The 17,867-nt window shown below is 41.6% G+C and overlaps 4 protein-coding genes across 5 annotated transcripts; 2 read left to right on the top strand and 2 right to left on the bottom strand.

The window, feature by feature from the left end:
* Positions 1–676: 676 nt before the first annotated feature.
* Positions 677–3,865, top strand: LOC128304714 (polyadenylate-binding protein-interacting protein 2B). Its single transcript, XM_053041930.1, has 3 exons — positions 677–931; positions 1,528–1,971; positions 2,054–3,865. Exons 2-3 carry the CDS (start codon positions 1,577–1,579, stop codon positions 2,223–2,225), a joined length of 567 nt encoding a protein of 188 aa, XP_052897890.1. The 5' UTR covers positions 677–931; positions 1,528–1,576; the 3' UTR covers positions 2,226–3,865.
* A 264-nt stretch (positions 3,866–4,129) lies between these two features.
* On the bottom strand, positions 4,130–8,895 carry LOC128297100 (uncharacterized). Its single transcript, XM_053032663.1, has 6 exons — positions 8,760–8,895; positions 8,381–8,677; positions 8,002–8,292; positions 7,650–7,928; positions 5,508–7,583; positions 4,130–5,422 (listed from the first exon to the last, which is right to left on the bottom strand). The coding sequence occupies exons 1-6, from the start codon at positions 8,764–8,766 to the stop codon at positions 5,226–5,228; spliced, it is 3,147 nt and encodes a 1,048-aa protein (XP_052888623.1). The 5' UTR covers positions 8,767–8,895; the 3' UTR covers positions 4,130–5,225.
* A 116-nt stretch (positions 8,896–9,011) lies between these two features.
* On the top strand, positions 9,012–14,006 carry LOC128310361 (uncharacterized). The gene is made up of 8 exons (XM_053046984.1): positions 9,012–9,324; positions 9,406–9,933; positions 10,005–10,292; positions 10,365–10,745; positions 10,809–11,078; positions 11,275–11,445; positions 11,576–13,135; positions 13,284–14,006. The coding sequence occupies exons 1-8, from the start codon at positions 9,027–9,029 to the stop codon at positions 13,499–13,501; spliced, it is 3,714 nt and encodes a 1,237-aa protein (XP_052902944.1). The 5' UTR covers positions 9,012–9,026; the 3' UTR covers positions 13,502–14,006.
* Positions 14,007–14,843: 837 nt separating this feature from the next.
* LOC128310362 (N(G),N(G)-dimethylarginine dimethylaminohydrolase 1) lies at positions 14,844–17,818 on the bottom strand. Of its 2 annotated transcripts, none has more exons than XM_053046985.1 (5): positions 17,477–17,818; positions 17,002–17,221; positions 16,717–16,917; positions 15,046–15,270; positions 14,844–14,976 (listed from the first exon to the last, which is right to left on the bottom strand). In XM_053046985.1, exons 1-5 carry the CDS (start codon positions 17,515–17,517, stop codon positions 14,851–14,853), a joined length of 813 nt encoding a protein of 270 aa, XP_052902945.1. In that variant the 5' UTR covers positions 17,518–17,818; the 3' UTR covers positions 14,844–14,850. The 2 variants fall into 2 exon arrangements, with proteins under 2 accessions (XP_052902945.1, XP_052902946.1); XM_053046986.1 differs by having other exon boundaries at positions 17,739–17,809.
* Between the last annotated feature and the right edge of the window lie 49 nt (positions 17,819–17,867).

Genomic DNA, 17,867 nt, shown 5'->3' with positions numbered 1-17,867 from the left:
GGACTCTGTAGAAATGCCAGAACATTACCGATGATTCCGCGAAACGTACCAGGCTATGAAGCGGTACGAACAAATCGTAGATCGAAGTTCTCTCACTGTTCTCATCATTGTTAGCTTTAACAAACTAGTGGATCTATCAAATTTTCTCAGTATATAGACAACTAGTATGTATTAATTATTGACGGTTGGACCGACCACCAGGTTAGGGATCACGTGAAAAATTGTAACATTGTATCTCTTTTTATTGCATACGCTAGAAAACGGTTTGTTCGCTTCATTTTACATAATTATTTCATTGGCAAATTGACAAACTTCAGTTGCGTAGCTTTTCAGGCATTAGCAAACATTTCAACTATCCAACACCTACTTGCAACGGTCACAATTTAAACTTCCGACAGTCGAATGACAAAATTTGACGTTTTCCTCCGCTCGAATGTTTATGTCAGGTAAACATAGGGCTACCAGAATTTGCTCGTCATTGTTTAACTAAAATATAGAATTAAACTATTATTTTACAATTTCTTATTACAATACAATCCGTGTGGCAACGGTATAGTAAAAATATAGCGTACAGCGTACAAAGAATTAAGTTATTATTTACATTTTGTTCGTGACCCGAGCATACTGGTCACCCTATACCTTGGGCCAATCGTGTACGTTCGCCATTCACAAGCGGGTGGAAAAAATAACAAAGCAATCCAGCAAGGAGCTCACAAAAAGAACGAATTACGCTCGGGCAAAGGTGTACCAAATTTTCACAAGTGAACATTATTTTCTGGTGGCTGTTTGAAATTTTCGTACAAAATTACTGTAAAACATAGATTAACCTTTTGGTTTCGGATAAAAACCCTCTGGATGCCCAATATTTGAAGTCAAACAAAATTGCGACGTTGTACAAGAAGCTGCATTTATAAAGCGTTTTCTCCTTGAGGTAATGAACTACACAAAAGATGGTGGTGCTGTTGCTACCGGGTTTGCTACCGTCTGGTGCTAGCAATATCGCAATCGCAGCTACCGATGGTAGTTGCGCATTTTTTCCCACTTAAAAGAGTGTTTTATAGTACGATACAGATGTTGTTGTTAGTTCGCTTAGTGGTACAGTCAGAAAAGAAGAATATTTTTCCACGAAGAGCGTCCTTCAACGCTACGGCAAAGGCTGCCTCAAATCACCTTGAGAGGCAGTAGTGTAAAAGCAGCAAAGTAACATCAATGGAGGTGGTGATATGCAAACGAGTGACATAGCAAATATCAAGTGCATTATTCCACCTTGCTAGCTGGGGAACTGTGATCGTTGTTTTGCCATGCAACAGTAGAGAAGGTGTAGCTGTAGAGAATGTAGAGGCTAGTTCAGCGTTAGCCAATTGTTTATAATTAGCCCAAATGCGAAAGTAAACAAATAAATCCCAACGAGTTTGCAAACCAGATGCGTATTACATTATTACAAGACACTAAGTACCACCTCGGGATCATCACTTCTACGCTGTTGTTACATAAAGCATATTTTTCTTGTCACCCCTTTCCTTGCAGCGGACACAACACCATTCATTGCCAATCCATCCCGAAAGTGACGGAGCAAATGAAAATGAAGATGCCCGACAACAACATTGGCGGAAGCAGTTCAAACAGCTATACACACATCACGATAAATGCTGCCAATGTGTTTAATCGGGGCGGTGGAGGAGACGCGGATACAGCGCGCAACACCGGGGTCCAGTATCCGAACGATCCTTACGATTCGGACACGGACAGTTTGAGCACACCACCGAATGAGGAAAGCGGCGCTGGTCCCGCGGACGATTTCGCTGAGTACATGTGGATGGAAAACGAGGATGAGTTTGACATGCAAGAGCTGCAGCGACTGGAGGAGGAAGAGCTGATGGACCAATGCATTGAGGCGATGATGATGGATGAAATGGCTTCGGCAGAAATTATGGCATCGGCAACGTTGGTCGGAAACGTACCAAGGGAAAGGTAAGAATGGGCTTTGCTGCTAACCACCAATTCCCAGAACAAACATTATCGTACCGTATCGTCTGCTTTCTCTACCATTTAGCGGGTTGGTGAACATCTTGTCGAGTTTACAGCTCGACAAAGACCAGCAGCAGCAGCAATTGATCCGCCAGCCGAAGGATGTGAACGTTGAGAAATCGACGCTAAACCCGTTGGCCGCCGAATTTGTGCCATCGTTCGTACAGCGAACTCTCGTCGCACCAACGTCTTACTGAACTTTGTCGGATGTAAAACATCGCAAAAGAAGGTATGCAAATACTCACATGCGCGAGCAAACAGTGGAAAAAATGGGCGATTTATTACTGTTTCTTTATGCTAATAGTCTTATTTTTTGTACGGCGAACGTGTTTGTAATGTATTAGTGCATAAACATAGCTTCGAATAACGTTTAACAAGTCCTTCTGCTGTAGCTGCAATGGAAAAATGGTGATACAATTTGCGTATACTTTTCAATGAAAAGTAACGATTTATAGACACGTTGTCTCTGGTTACGATACGGCAGATACCTGCAATCCCGGCGGTGTCTTGCCGCCTTTGTACTTACGAAGGACGATCTCTGATTTTTTTTTGGGTTAGCTGAGTAGTACGCAACATATGTGTGCTGTTTTTTTTTGGAAGAGTACATATGTCTATACCATAGAACGATTTTTATCCACACTCGCTAGCATCACACGCGAACGGTGATGGGCGCATGCCGAGTGCGAACAAACGCTCTTCCATTGTGGCAACGAATTTGAATACTTATTACCTAATGTAGCATTACTTTCCCGCTCAGAGAGTGTACCATTTTTTCCTGTTGGTGGCGTAGGACTTTTAATACAGTTAATATCCCAAATTTACGGTGCAGTTGCGAAACTTTACAAGCTGTTATCACCGATCACGAACGCAAAGAACGTCCAACATTATTACTGCTACTATTGTGTGCGTTTTGGGTATAGTGCAGGTTCCTTTTTTATGTTTCATTTGATAAAAAAAAAAAACAAATCCCATTTTCTTCCTCTTTCACATATTTCTCAAAATTATTCACATTGTAGCGCTCATGTACACTAAAAGCAAAAATGTCGAAAAGAAGCAAAAATTATCGGTTCCAATCGTGGCCGTGTATTCATCATTAGATCATTGTTAGTGATTAGTTGTAAGAAAAGGCGGTCGTTGCAATACCGGCCACTAAAAAAATCCGTAACTCACAACAACAAAAAAAGTATAAAAAAGTCAACAAGAAAAGTCTGCTGTATGTGTTAGTATTATGATTGTTCGTGGCAACAACAAAACAAAAACCGGAAAGTGCAAATATACGCGCCCGGGCTTAACAAGGGAAAGGCGACCGAATTTGCCACAGGAATTCGAACATTTCTTTCGTTTACAAGAAAGGATAATGTTTCAACTGTGATACGATTGATCGTTGATTCATAATTCACAGTCGGGATTAAGTCATAAAGCATTATAGTTCCGTATGTTTTCTTGCCTGCCGGGGGTCTCTTTTATCCACGCGTGTGCGCGCGAAGCATGTTGATTTTTGGAGGAGATCTGTAGTAGGATTATCCATGTTCACAAAAAAAAACGCAACGTGCACGTGCAATCTTTTGAGTAGAGAGTAAAAGAGTTTCCGCTTGCATTTACAGTCGGATCGTATGGATGCCATCTGTATTCATATCGGACCGAACCGGTGGTACAAAAATCCAATGGTTTTTTTTCTTTTGTTTTTAATGGCCGGAGACATGTAAGTTTTTTAGCGTCTATGATTTTAGCCTAAATACGCAACAATAAGAAAGCAACATGACACGACAATTAGTTCTAGTGCTGCAACAGCAAAACGAAAAAAAAATATTAAGATAACATAAGCGCAAACAGGTTATTTAGAACGAATCGAGTTTTAAGTGTAACGAAATCCTAATTGTGTGATAGTTTAGAAAGAAATGGTCAAAACCGTTCCAAAAAAACGAAATAAAACCAGACTGCACTAGAGTCTTCAAATAAACAAAACGCGATTACTAATTTCTATGTTTTGGTTATATCTCTATTGTTAGTCAAATTACCAACTCTTCACTTTATTGGTTTATGTTTTTATAAGCCTGCTGGTACAAACAATTCTATTCTTATACCGAAGATGTTGTGTTCTTACAAACTAACATTTAGTCTATTTCCAGTACGGCGTTCCAACAGATAGTTGTTGCGAGATGAGTTGATTGTCGCCAGGCGCGCTCCTTTTTTATAAATCCGACTTTACTGATGATCCCAACCTTGAGCTTAGCGTTAGTATTTTTTTTAAAACTATTTACACTGACTAATTTTCACTCCCACTTTCATACTTACCAAACAATAACATGTCGCGAGTGTTGTTCTAGCTTCGTTTATTTTATTTTAAAGTATGCTAATCATATGCTGATCTGTACTGCATGATTTGCAAATTTAACGCAAGAGATACTAAAGAAAAATAAGTCATTTATTTAACTGAAATTTTTACAGTTGAAAAGAAGAAAATTGAATTCACGTCAACTAACTGCTCTGTCCTTACGTTAAGTTTTCATACTATGCTACTTAAAAATAGACTATAAAATAGATGTTTAACTTGTGCTAGATGTTGCAACACTTGTCTGGTTGTTGCCGCTTATTATTAAATTTTGTTTTTTGATTAATTGAACTATGTTCAAGCTCAAATAATCAGATGTCATCTCGTATGTTTGACTGCGGCTATTTCACTGTCTGCAGCACTTGATAGTTGTTGAAAATTCTGATGTTTCAATCATCATTGCCTCTTAGGGGGTTTATACCGTTCAGAGTAATTTTATGCATGTGATTAAATCTGGACAACACTACAGCTATAAACATTCCTTAGCTATTCTAATCGTTTAACACCAAGAGACCTATGACCCTATAGCTTGGCTATGCCTGAATTAATTTGAAGCACTTCATACCAGGCGGTCTACAGTCTATGGACAATGATGAAAATCTGCTAAATTGTATTGAAAATGTTTGTTCATCGAGTACGTATTCCGTTTAATTTGACAGTTTTTGCACAATTTTCATTGACTGTAGGGCGCCGAGATACGTGTGCCGCGTTACCGGGTGGTAAGATCTTACTCTGTATGATAACCGCCTCACTAATGCTTATCCTCAATATCTTACACTGAAGGTTGTCGATGTAGATTCAACCAGAAGATGGAGGAGTTTGAAATTTAGTTTGCATACATCGTTGATTGAATGCCATAACTTACCTAAGATGTGAAGACATGGGGTTTCGCTTTGCAACGATTTCCGTTGTGCAGGTAAGTTATCTTTAGAGCGGCTTGCGCGGAAGTTTGCTTCTCAAACTCCATCACGCAAATCTCGTTTCCCGGCTGACCTTCTGTCTTAAGGTAAAGAATTGTTCCACAAGACTTGAACGTGTCGAATACGGCGAGTTCCGAATATGCTGTCAGAGAGATAAAGTTTAAAATTGAACAAATGTGTACATTAACAGTGGATTGGGAAATTAATGATGTAGCGTGTACACTTACGGCCGTTACAACTAACGCTCACGCCACATTTCGAACTTGGTATGTAGCTAGTGCCGTGGATATTAACTCGTATCAGCCGTCCCTGCAGCTTCGTTAAATTTAGCTTCAACGACATATATGCTTGGTACATCGTTTCAAAGATAATGATCATGGTGTTCGTATCAGGACACTCCGATTTTGCAAAGGTTACTATTTTAATTTTGCCATGCTTACTAAATAACTCCTCAATTTCACTCTTGGTAATCTCCTTCGGAAGATTAGCAACCTGTACCAATGGTTTTTCTAACTGGCTACAATTGGGATCTAACTGATTTTTTGAACGCTTTCTTTTAGAACTGTTCGCTGCAAAACTTTCGATCAACTTTTGCTGAACTGAACCATTAATTGAACCGCTGGAAGAAATCCACATATCGTCACCGTTCGGCGTTGGGGATCTAGAGTGAAGTGATAACGGTGGCGGTGATGGGGCGGGCGGAATGGAATCGTCGTCTTCGTCGGCATCCTTATCATTTGGTACTGCTTGCTGAATTTCCGTGATTGTCGATACTGTTGTTGTGGTTGTCCACTCGTTAGAATCAGTTGGCAGCACTACCGTTGTGTTAGGTTGCATTCCAGCGGATTCCATCGGGTTTGCGCTGTCGGCCGGTGGCGGAAGACTCCCCGGTTCACTTGTGCTACGGTAGTAGGCTTCAATGATGGAAAGCATCTGCAGCTGCTCCGGGTACGTGAAGAGCGTAAAAATGTTCAACTGCCGAAAACCAGTCGGTTCGTTTTTAAGGTATCGGACTTTTTCATCACCGTCCATTGACAAAAAGTAAGGAAAGCTTATGCACTGATTTACAATGTCACGAACCAAATTAAATTGGTCCATCATGGGCAGTGTAGTGAAATTTTTACACTTTATCATCTGGGCTTCCACGGTTTGCATAAGGCCTCGCATGCGTGGGCTTATCTCTTGATTTCCCCTTTGCATTGGACCCATTGGCATTGGTGGTCCGGCCGGTCTCATAATTGCAGCCGACATTGGCATGGGCATATGGGAGCGTATTGGGTCTGACATCCAGCTTCCGGGACCCAAACCCATCGGTCCCATTGGTATTGGTCCCATTGGCATTGGCCCCATGGGATAGTTTGGCACAGCTCCATACCATTGATTATTGGCTGGTACCGGTAAAGTTCTGGCTCCCATATTCGGGTTAGGTGCAGGGTATTGTAACGTTCCCGAGACAACAGGTTGCTGCTCTGCATTGTTGGAACCTCTCAGAGATGTTACAACAACAGGAAAACGACCAACGCATATCACTTTCATTGCACGTGCTCGCCATTTTTCCTTGGCCATGCAAACGATTGCTTCGTTGCGCTTGGGCCGAAATATGTACTTCACATCCCCTATCATTGTGAACCTATCGTACATATCTTCATCGGTAATTTCTTCCGTAAGGTGGACAACTTTAACGCACAACTTCGAATCATATTCAATACACTCATCGGCCATCATAATCAAGAGCCGTCTAGAGCACATGAATGAATGATTTAGCTTGCAAATCCGTTTCGCTTCCAGCTTAGTTTCAAAGCTAAGGTAAACGACACCAATCGAGGATGTGTTGTGTTCCTTTTGTTCGCGCATATTAATTACGGTTCCATACTTTTTGAAAAATTCTCTGAATTCTACCAAACCTTGCTTCGGTGCATAGTTCCACACCTGGACTTCGTTCCGATAGTACTGTGGATTTGGATTAAAGTACAGCGGATTGAAAGTTGTGGGCAGTAGTGACATGTTCTTACGTTCTTCTACATCGCTAATATGCAGTAAGATGGATTCTTTGCGCGATCTCTTCGGAGGCACGCGTGTCTCCGCATAATGAGGAGTACACGTGGGACTAACGTACTGCTTTGCTGTGTACATTCGGATCACCACCTCTTCCCCAGCAATGTGACGCGTGTCCATCACTCTATTTGCCGCATTTGCCGTATCAAGGCGAACTATTGTATTGTAATTGTTGGAATCTATCCGTTGTATATACTCAACACGTCCATGTTCAGAACATGATTCAAATATTTCGTCGTTAGTTAAATCTAAAAGAATAAGACAAGCGATCAGAATCTTATATTAAAGCACCCTTTTGCCAATGCTGCACTTACACACACTGGTACGCCGAATGATGACGGTTTTGTTCGAATCATTCGAGGTGTACCCCAGTAGTCTGTTGTAAACCTCCATTCCAAAACCCTGGAAATTTAAAGGCCCGTTCAGGAAAGCTGCACGAGCCATCTTCGGGTGCTGGTAGGTCACGTAAGCAATATTCGACATTACACAGGTGGCCGATTTTTTCATTGACCAGTCAATAATCTTCCCAAACCTGGCCAAAAACTCTATAACATCATCTTCCTCGGTGTCTCTAGGGATGTTGGTCACTAGCACTACAGACATTTCATAGTAATTAGAGAAAAATGTAGCAATTTAAAATCCATTCGCTAGTTCCGCCCAACTTACAAGTAGTTTCATGTTCAGCTGCCGGATCATAAACTAGATTCAATTTGTCGCATTTCTCCTTCATTTGCACATATGCCACCGGTTTTTTCTGCTCCAGAAACATGCTAATTCTTCGTCTTACATCAACTACATACGGTTCAATGCCTTTAAGCGTCTTCTTCATCTCCATAGCGCGCCTGATGGAGGCATTATCCTTAAACGCCACATACGCGTAGTTATGCGAAGGTTTCTGCACGCATTCAATGGTTCCGGCATCGTCGAAATAGTTGTACAGATCTTCCTCTGTGATATCTGAAGCGCCAAGCGAAGGGTAACCAAGGATGTAGTGTATTGAAAAACAATTTCCTGAAAACGTCTGCCGTGCTGGGAAGGTACTTACGCTCATTAAGATATCGGACCACAACTGACTGCTGTGGGGTAAAGAACTTTGCTGACCTCGTACTAGCGACAAATAGTCGCTTTTGCTGAAAAGTGGTCTCGTTCAATTTTTTAACCATCTCATCATCAAGTCTTTCGGCGAACTGTATGAACGCGAACTTCGTTGGGCAATATGTACACTTGTGCAGTCGGTATTCGAAATTGGATATCTTTCCGTAATCGCTTAGAAAACTCCGGAAATCTTCGACCGAAGCAGACTTTGGTAAATTACCGAAATAATACTCATGATGTTTGTTCTCTATAAAGGCACCATCAAAGCAGTACAAGCATTAGCAAAGAACGCTTTTAAGCGTGGAATAACACTTGAAACCCCTACTTACCGCCCATTGCGATGGCTGTAAAACCGATGGAAGTGACGAAATTAAATTAGCCACCAAATTTAAAATCTTTCCGTATTTGTTTTGTGTTGAAAACAAGACGAACGCTGTATGTGGTCTTGTTTGGTGTTGTGCGGCTTTTACCATTTTACTTGACAGAACGCCGAAGAACATTGGATTGACAGATGGCTGGTAATGATTGGGTCTGTCATTTCTGTAGCAAATAACATCAAGCTACAAGTCGCCAGTTTTACCCCCAGTTTTACCGTGATGAACCCGAACGAAGTGGTTTACATTTCTAATATTCCCAAGCAAACCTCGCTAGCGGAGTTGCACAGTTTGCTAAAATCATCGGGCAATGTGGTCGGTTCCACGTTCATGCGTGAAAATCGCAACGATTGCCGGACCAAGATTGCCTTCGTGTTGTTCGAAAATGAAGCTCAAGCCGCGGAAGCTTGCAACTTGGACCAAACGCTCTTTCAGTCGCATCGATTGAGTGTTATGATGTCCAACGACGATCGCAAGTTTCTGGCCGGCTATACAATAGTCATACATAACACATCTTCCGGTAAGTGAATGCGGTACATCCGGCTAGCGACGGTGCATCTCTGTGCAACTATGCAGCTTCTCCGTTTGCATTTCCCCCCAGATACAAGCGAAGAGGATCTGTTCGAAGCATGCTGCAGGTACGGAAATGTCGAGACAGTACAAATACCCACCAATCACTATGCATTCGTCGGGTTTTCGGAACGATCCGCTGCTCACGCAGCGCATCGCAAACTGGACAACTCGACGCTAAACCAGCACCAGGTATCGGTGAAAGTTCTCGACGAGGATGTACGGGTGCGGCTGGAAGATTTGGATAGTTATAAAACTCCTCGTGTTTACAATGAGCTGCTGCGTGCGAAGCAGCAGTACTTTGCTAACCATCAATCAATCCGGAACGACCAGCAGCAGAATATGATGGATCAAGATGACGATTTTCGGGACCATCAGTACAATGATGACAACGCCGACGATGATTTGTTGGCTCAGTTCAACCAAAACGAATCCTGCGATGATTTCGCACCATCACTGGATCAGCAGGAGTATGAGGAAGACTATAGTCCGCTGCTCGTATATCGACGCGATGTTCGATTTGGAAAACTTCGGTTCCAAACAGACAATAAGACGGCGGGTAACTGATTGCCGAACAATGCGCTCTTCCTACAAAGTCAGATGCTAATGCACAGCATTCTTATCTTTCAGTCAAAGTCGAAAATATTCCACGAGAAGTGTATGACGAGGATGTGGTAATTTACTTTCAAAAGTTCGGTCCCATCCGAAGCATCGAGAAGGGTATCTGTCTGAACGCGCTGTTTTCGAAAGTTTACATGATCAACTATCTGGACGAAGAATCCCAGCAGCGAGCTCTAAACTGCTTCTGCCGACAAGTGGTATTGTCCGATATCAATTGTACGCTTTTCACCATGATTCCCGGAGAGGCGCTTCATCCGATCAAAAATCAATCTGTCCTGATTAACTTTGTACCGAACTGTGAGATATCGATCCAATTGCCAAACGGTTGTTTTGATCGTTTTATCATTACATTTGCTTTTGTTTCACTAGTTGTACTGTACGACGAAATAGTACAGGCATTTTCAGACATTGGAAACGTGCTGTACGTCGAGAAGAAAGTTCGCAACAATGGACCGACGATCGTGCATTTTAGTCATCATATCAACATGAACGACGCGTGTCAAATCGATAACATAGCTGGCATTACAGTTTCCATTGTGCCCGTGAGCCAAAAAGAGTTTGTAAGGTTTTCTTCCAATTTGCCAATGTTTCAAAGAGCCACCAAAGGCAAGCTTACCAGTACACCTAAGGGTAACTATCTGCAGGAAATTGAAGCGAAAGAAGAGCAAGAAAAAAAGGATAACATTACTTTCAAGACCGGGTTTGATCCACGCTACCACAACCCTAATCCACAGAAGTACAGTTTTGAAGGTAAATTCCCGAATTCCCTACTGAACAAATTGTACGATTAATCATAACTGTCTTCATTTGCAGTGGTGCTTTACAACTGTCCCAAAAGCACAACGTTGGGACAGCTGAAAAGCTATTTCAATCGCGCCGGTGCTGTACTTGCTATGCGCCATGAACCGAGCAAATTCGATCCGAACACGTGGAAAGTGTTCGTCAGTTTTGCCAATTATTTGGAAGCATACCGAGCGATAAGGTTGAAGGGTAAGTTTAGTGGGGATCTAATCTTCAAACACATCGCTGCAGAAAGTCCCAGATTAGACTGCGTGGAAGCTGTTATGGTAACAGTAGATTCAGGTATGTAACAAACAAAAAATGTAAATTAGTTTTAGATGTATGTATATATATATGCATATTTTTTCGCTACATCATTATGTGATAAAATTGATAATTAATGCCTCAAACCCAGTTATCCCTAACATTGGATGTATTATTCGCATAAAATGTTGTAAAAATATTAAATAATAATTATCATTTTCAATGGATCTGATAGACGAAAATCTTAGTGTGGCGCAAGTCGCACGTGGATTTATTAGATGTGGAGGTTTATATTTTGCCGAGAAAACAGGTAGAAACGAATTCATCATCATCTTTCGGGACATAAAAGGAGCACAAAGAGCCTGCGAGATTACCACTATTGAACGTTACCCGATTGATGTGTTCTGTAAGTTGACAAACTATAACCCGCAGCAATCTTCTTCCCTGCTACAAATGGATGTTTTAGTGCCTCCGTTTTTAAAGCTTAACCCTGGTTTCTTATGGTACTCGAGTTAATTGTAAACCCCCAATTACAGGGATGAAAGATGTAGTGAAACAGAAAGGACGAAAGAAAATAGTCGGCATAAATTTGAGTACCCAATCCATTTCGAGCGTAGAGGAGGATTCTAAGGATCAACGACCGCGGGTACTGTTGTCGGATGTATTTGCTAGAAAGGAGACAGAGGAACAGGAACCACCAGCCCCACAACCGATTATTGCACCAGTGAGCAAAAGGCAGCCAGAACCCTTGATAGTGGAAATCATCAATGAGCCATGTGAATCACCCAAGGCGTCGACAAGCAGTGCCCCACCACCAGACATAAAGGGAGAGGATCTTCGAAATGTAATTGCAGAAAAGCGCATTATCAAATCAGAATGCAAGGATCAGCTTAACAGTCTCGAGGAAATGGAACGTTATATCAAGGAAAAGGAGCAGGATATCAAGCGGCGGCTTCAACAGTTGGAAAAAGACGAAGCAAACGTTAAGGCTTTGTTACCATCTACTAGCACCAAGCGGATTAAATCATCGGAAGAGAAAAACAAGGAACCAACCAGCAGCACCAAATCGGAGCAGAGCAACCGTGGCAGTGGTAGCGGCAGCAGTCATCGCATGTCACCCATTCGAACGGAAAGTTCGTCCGGCAGTCAACGGATTAGCACCCATACAACGACGGTAGGAAACATTACCACCTACCCGGGTGATAGTACGGTAATGTCAGAACAGATGCGTTCTGTTTCGCCTTCAGATCGTTTGGCTCACGAACGGTATATGCAAATACGGGTGGAAAAAATTGCTATTACACAAGAGTTGGATTCCCTGCGGCAACGGTTTGACTATCGTAAAGGATCACGGGTGGATGCTTTACGGGATCTTCTGGCAGGGTTAAACCGCGAGCAACGGGAAATACAGATACAGCTGGAAGCGAAGCGACGCTTCAGGATGCCAGATGACTTCAACTACGCAGGAAACTCGTTCGATGCCTCCCCTTCACCACCCCCAAGGCGGTACAATCAACGGTCTTTATCGCGGTCTCGTTCACCGTATCGTGCACCATCTCGATCACGCTCACGATCCCGGACGTCTGGTAGATATGTACGTTCGCGCTCACGTTCACGCCGTTCCCGCCGTTTGACACGATCCCGAACCCGATCACCGTTACGATGGTCGCGCGTATCCCGGTCGCCATCTCCTCAAAGCTCCCGCCATAAGCGCCGCCGAACAAGGACACCGTCGAGGGAATCTAGATCATCGCCAGTGAGACGGAGCTATTGCAACGAAAAGGATATGTACTACATTGGACACTACCATCCAGGCCATCTGAAGCACAGTGTATATGTTGGAAACATTAGTTGCCTGGTGACCGAAAGAGAAATCGAAGAAATGTTCGCTCGTTTCGGCCGGTTGGCGAATGCCGATTTTGCTCGTTATAAACGACACGGCGAGATATATTTCGATTACACCAATCGCGAGCATGCGTTTAAAGCATTGGAAATGAACAACGTTAAAATATCGGGACGTCGTCTGCGGGTGGCTTTCAACGTGGATAAACCAGCGAACCGAGAGGGATATACAGTTTACTTTACTGTAAGACAACGTAAGTATATAAATAACATGATTTTTTTTGCACCACTGTGCTCGCGAGCGGGTATCGAGTCGCCAGAAGTCGTGCGTGCTTGGTGAAAACTAAATATGACATGTACTCCTCCCTTCCTTCTTCGGTTCCGTACCGTCCTCTCTTCCAGCGACCGATGAGCAGACAATCTATGAATCATTCGCATCGTACGGCGAGATTGATTTTGTATGGTATCCAGAGAAAGAATTATTCGGTACCGTTTCATTCCGACGGACTGACGATGCGAACAATGCACTTGCAGTGAGTAAGCTCATCGATGGAACACTGATAAAATCGAGACCGTTTGTAGATCGGGCAAATTCCACTAAAAGAACGAACGCTATCTAATGTTCAAGTACAGTTGAGTTAACCGACCCGCTAAAAACTTAAGCGTGTGAATATGCAAAACTGTTTCATACATACAACAGCGTCAAAGTTATGCCACAACCAAGTGGTTGACCTACGTAAAGATTATCACGTAAAATCACTTTAAATTAAAAAGAAACGACCAGAAGTGATCAAAAAACACCGTGGTCCCAGCAATACAGTGTTCGATCAACAAGAGCATAAATGCAGACGATTGGAATATTGACGATAGAAAAATTGAAAATATTTTTACCATCTTTTACTACTTGTTAAAAGATAAATCAGCTAAAGTAACTGGTACACGTACACCTAACATATACCTAAATCTGAAACTAATGCTTGATTATGTTTCGTTGGAGACAAATAGGCTGCATATTTTAATGTAAGAATTCAGAAGTGGTATCCTGCTTGGAGGTTGAACTTTACGGCATGGCGGTTTTATTTTCTTTCAATATTTGCACTAAACTTCAAAAGTGCTTATGAAGAAGCTACAATCATCTTTATTAATTTGCCAAAAGATTGAAATTGGTATGTAACGGACAGGTATATTAGAGAAGAATTTTAGCGTTTTGTTGGATTTAATGATTTTTAGAAACTAAATTCTAACACTGTAAATATCGTTCTTTATACTTTTGCTTATTTGTCGGGAGTCTGTATATCACGAATGTAAAGTTTCAAACTAACCAACACTCCACTACCAAGAAGTAAGAGAGAAAAATATCGATTTGTTTTTAGAGTAGGATTTTTGTAGAGATTGATTTGAGGGTGTTATCAGCGGGAGAAATGCAAAACAAGCATCGAAAGCGCTGTATCGTGAGTTGGAGTTAATGGTCACAATGTGGTTATAATGCCCATTTAGGTGACTAGTATCGACGGATGTTATGCGCAGATGTTTCTGTTTTCCGTTGCCTACACGATAGCATACCAAGCAAATATGTGCGTTGAAACTGGAATTACGAAATATCGTCCGAGCGTGAAAAGGTGACATTTATAATTAACGAAATGTGGTACCAAAATATTCGTTGCCGGTACGAAAACGTTTCGATTTGAAATATAATCCTAGTGCTTTTAATAATGTTACATGCGTTGCCAGAGACGCATGAGCTTAGCAGAAAAAGTTACATAAAAAAATAAATAATAAGAACTATAAATTTTTAAGGATCCCAACTACAGTCCGATACAATAATCGTTTCTCGCTAGGTTCCTCGGTTGCTTGAAGAATAGCTACACGAAAAGAAGGTTTCTTTTGAGAATGCACAGGTCAAAATAAGTTAAATAACAAATAAGCAGAATGTAACATAATCGCGTATGGGAGTGTGTCGATATAACGCTTACAGACTTTTAATGTGCTTGGAACGTTTCACCAAAATGGAGCAAGCAGTAAGCCCGTTGGAAAACTTGCCCAGTTCGGACATGTACAGCATCTGGCGTGGATTGTCGATTTTCTGCGATAAAATCTGGGAAGATTGTGATACCATAAGTCATCATTAAGTAAGTGCAAAAAATGGTTACATTCTCGAGCCTACCTGCGTTGATATTGGAATTTCATCGACGGATCTTGTGACAAGCGTGCCGTTGATGTACAGCACATTAGCAGCTGCCTCTTCCTGCAGTGTCAGCGTGTGGTATGTAAAAGTGGCTTCTCTTTCGATCCGTTTCAAGATCTCTTGCGATTCCTTGCTGCGGCTCACACAGAGAACGTCGGGCCCACCCATGGACACATAATACTTGAGATGATGGTGTTCGGAGACCTGGAGGAAATTGAGAGAAGAACATAACTTTTAGCATCTGACCATCAGTCATAAATGGAACAAGCAAGTATAGAATTATCGATAAGCAGACCAAGCTGTGGTGTAATGCTTAAACTTTAGGAAGACATAAACATATTCCAAACAAGTTTCTGTTACACATACTGGTTGGCGGGCTACGTTTTTACCATGCCAATGGATCAGCATGTGCTCGTAAAGAAATATGAAAAAATGGCATTACTGAATGCTAGATTTAAAAAAAAACACCCTAAAATAAACATCATGCACATTTGTGTAATCAATTGAAGCATATGAAATACGCGTGTCATTAAGAAACGTGATAGTAATACGGAACTCAACAAAATAAATACACAATTACAAGCCTACCCAAGAGTGGTAGATAGAAGCAACAATGCAGAATAATAAAAGTGTACAGATCAATTTTGGATTTGTTTCATACGTCGGTAAGTTCACGCAAATTTCAAAAAATGTTTCAAACATCGGTGTCAATGATAGTAGATAACTTTGAAACGTGACTTAAGCGATCAATTTTCACTCAAACTGATCATTACGACAAAACAAATAAAGCGAACGTGCGATTCGTCGTGTTAACATAAATAACATACAATAGTAAGCGAATTCGGTACGAATGTTATGCTCTATAATGCTGCTTTTTTTTCAAATGAACATTCTTAATAAAGTTTAAATAAACAAAAAAAAATGCTTTTATCTTTTTGTGTCTTTCGAACACACGGTAGCATAATGTTTCTTATCAACCTGAATCACTCCACTGACTAAATCCAACGTAATAGGATTCACCACATCGTCTACGTCTTCTACCTATGATACAGTGGGTGCACACAGTGCATTCGATGCCGTAGAGATTGCATACAACGAATCAGTTGGGAAGCAAGGGGACAGTGTTAAAAAGGATCAGAAGAATGGTGGAGATGTTGGCAAAGAGAGAAAAAGAGAAAGAGAAGTGATTGTGAGAGAAGGAAAGTTTAATAAAAAAAGGTGAAATAACAAAGGTAATAAAGCAGCGTTCCACAACTTATCATTATCGTATACATATGTATGTTCGTTTGTAGACTTTTGTCCGGGGGCAATAATGGTAATGATTGCTAAATCTAATCGTAAACGGACTATTCGACAGGTTCGAGACGGAAACGGAAATTCATCTAAGAGCACGTTAGCGGTATGCGTTTTTTTAGCAAATCTACACAATGATATAAATGAAGATGTAAGCACTAGTGCCAACAATGATGATGGGCTGACATATTTACACTAATGATTACACAATCATTGGACATATTTGGGTTAGCTAGAGATCAGTTATACGAATTAAATGTAAAAAAAAAACAAGGTGAGTATCAGAAACACATACAGCACTGATCATAGTAAATGAAGAGTGTACAATCAAGCGTGTTACAGCATTGCAAACGCTACCTTTATCGGCACGCAAGGATACTCGGGAAAGGCGGCCGCTACTGCACGAGCACCCGCTTCGTTGGTCCACTTACTGAGACCAACGAAAAATTCTCGCCCAGTAAAGAGTACATCGCCCCCGTCCAGCCTAGCGTTCGGATCGGCTATTTCGGCTAAGGGAAGATCCAGTTCCTTCTTTAGTACAGCCCGTACTGCCTCGACCTGCAATTTATGAACGCAATTAGCAAATCACTCCATTATTGAAAGGGATTGTTAAGTTGTGAAAAGAAACAAAGGTATACTAACTTCCTGCATCCGATGAGGATCGCCGGGTCGACAAATTAATGCTATTCCATTACAAACTACGGCACAGTCTTCGACGAACGGACATTCAGGTAGATTTTCATCCGGTGGCAGTTCTATCACATCCAGTCCCAGATCACGTAGCATTTTCACATAACTTTCATGCTGCAGTTTGGCCTCCTCCAGATCGATTTCTCCACGTGTTCTTAACGATAATGGAATTCTATAGAGCAAATAAACGATGTGACTGATGTTAAACGATTGCAATCAAATGATAGAAAAAATAGAAGCGCATAAACAAAACTTTTGGTGGTTTAACACATCCACGGTCGGTCAAATAGATGGGAAAGGGCGTTGTACTACCGCACATCGTTGTAATCATCCATCACAACAGTTGGCCTTAATTTGTGCTTACGATTTGGTCAGAGGCCAAACATGGTGCTGGGCCATTGTTTTTGTAACAGAGCACAATACATACCTGGCAGTGATTGCGTGTGTATAGCGGAAGCATGACGCCATGCCTAACTAAATATGCTCTTACGCGGACCAAATTAGTACGGACACTGGGCAAATGATGGAGAGTTAGAGCTACCGTAATGGGGTACTATAAGCACATTTAATATACAAAACAACGCTGGACACTTTAATCTTACGGGATAGCGTGTTTATTGGAAGGGAAAGAACATACACACAACTTAAAAACACACATTCAAAACGACAAACACCGACATTGGACGCACCCTACGTTTTGCACTTAACTAATCGATTGAGCGTTGAGCTGCCTTTCTAACCAGAAGACCCAAAATTGTACTATTCTAAATTGGTTCGCCACAATTTGGCTACTTTTGTTGACAGCACAACGCTGTTTT

The sequence above is a fragment of the Anopheles moucheti genome, chromosome 2, assembly GCF_943734755.1.
Source record: "Anopheles moucheti chromosome 2, idAnoMoucSN_F20_07, whole genome shotgun sequence".
NCBI classification, from domain to species: domain Eukaryota; kingdom Metazoa; phylum Arthropoda; class Insecta; order Diptera; family Culicidae; genus Anopheles; species Anopheles moucheti.
This window is presented reverse-complemented; position numbering and strand designations above follow the sequence as displayed.

Excerpts from the sequence above, each read along its gene's own strand:
- LOC128297100 (XM_053032663.1), bottom strand. Across the intron at positions 8,293-8,380 it reads GGTCCGATATCTTAATGAGC|ATATCACAGAGGAAGATCTG; the intron begins GTAAGTACCTTC and ends TTGGCGCTTCAG. Across the intron at positions 5,423-5,507 it reads GAGCGTTAGTTGTAACGGCC|CATATTCGGAACTCGCCGTA; the intron begins GTAAGTGTACAC and ends TCTCTCTGACAG.
- LOC128310362 (XM_053046985.1), bottom strand. The coding sequence starts at position 17,517 with ATGGCGTCATGCTTCCGCTATACACACGCAATCACTGCCAG. Across the intron at positions 16,918-17,001 it reads ATCCTCATCGGATGCAGGAA|GTCGAGGCAGTACGGGCTGT; the intron begins GTTAGTATACCT and ends CATAAATTGCAG. Across the intron at positions 14,977-15,045 it reads AAATTCCAATATCAACGCAG|ATTTTATCGCAGAAAATCGA; the intron begins GTAGGCTCGAGA and ends CAATCTTCCCAG.
- LOC128310361 (XM_053046984.1), top strand. The coding sequence starts at position 9,027 with ATGAACCCGAACGAAGTGGTTTACATTTCTAATATTCCCAAGCAAACC. Across the intron at positions 9,934-10,004 it reads AACAGACAATAAGACGGCGG|TCAAAGTCGAAAATATTCCA; the intron begins GTAACTGATTGC and ends CTTATCTTTCAG. Across the intron at positions 10,293-10,364 it reads GATTAACTTTGTACCGAACT|TTGTACTGTACGACGAAATA; the intron begins GTGAGATATCGA and ends TTGTTTCACTAG.
- LOC128304714 (XM_053041930.1), top strand. The coding sequence starts at position 1,577 with ATGAAAATGAAGATGCCCGACAACAACATTGGCGGAAGCAGTTCAAAC. Across the intron at positions 1,972-2,053 it reads GGAAACGTACCAAGGGAAAG|CGGGTTGGTGAACATCTTGT; the intron begins GTAAGAATGGGC and ends TCTACCATTTAG.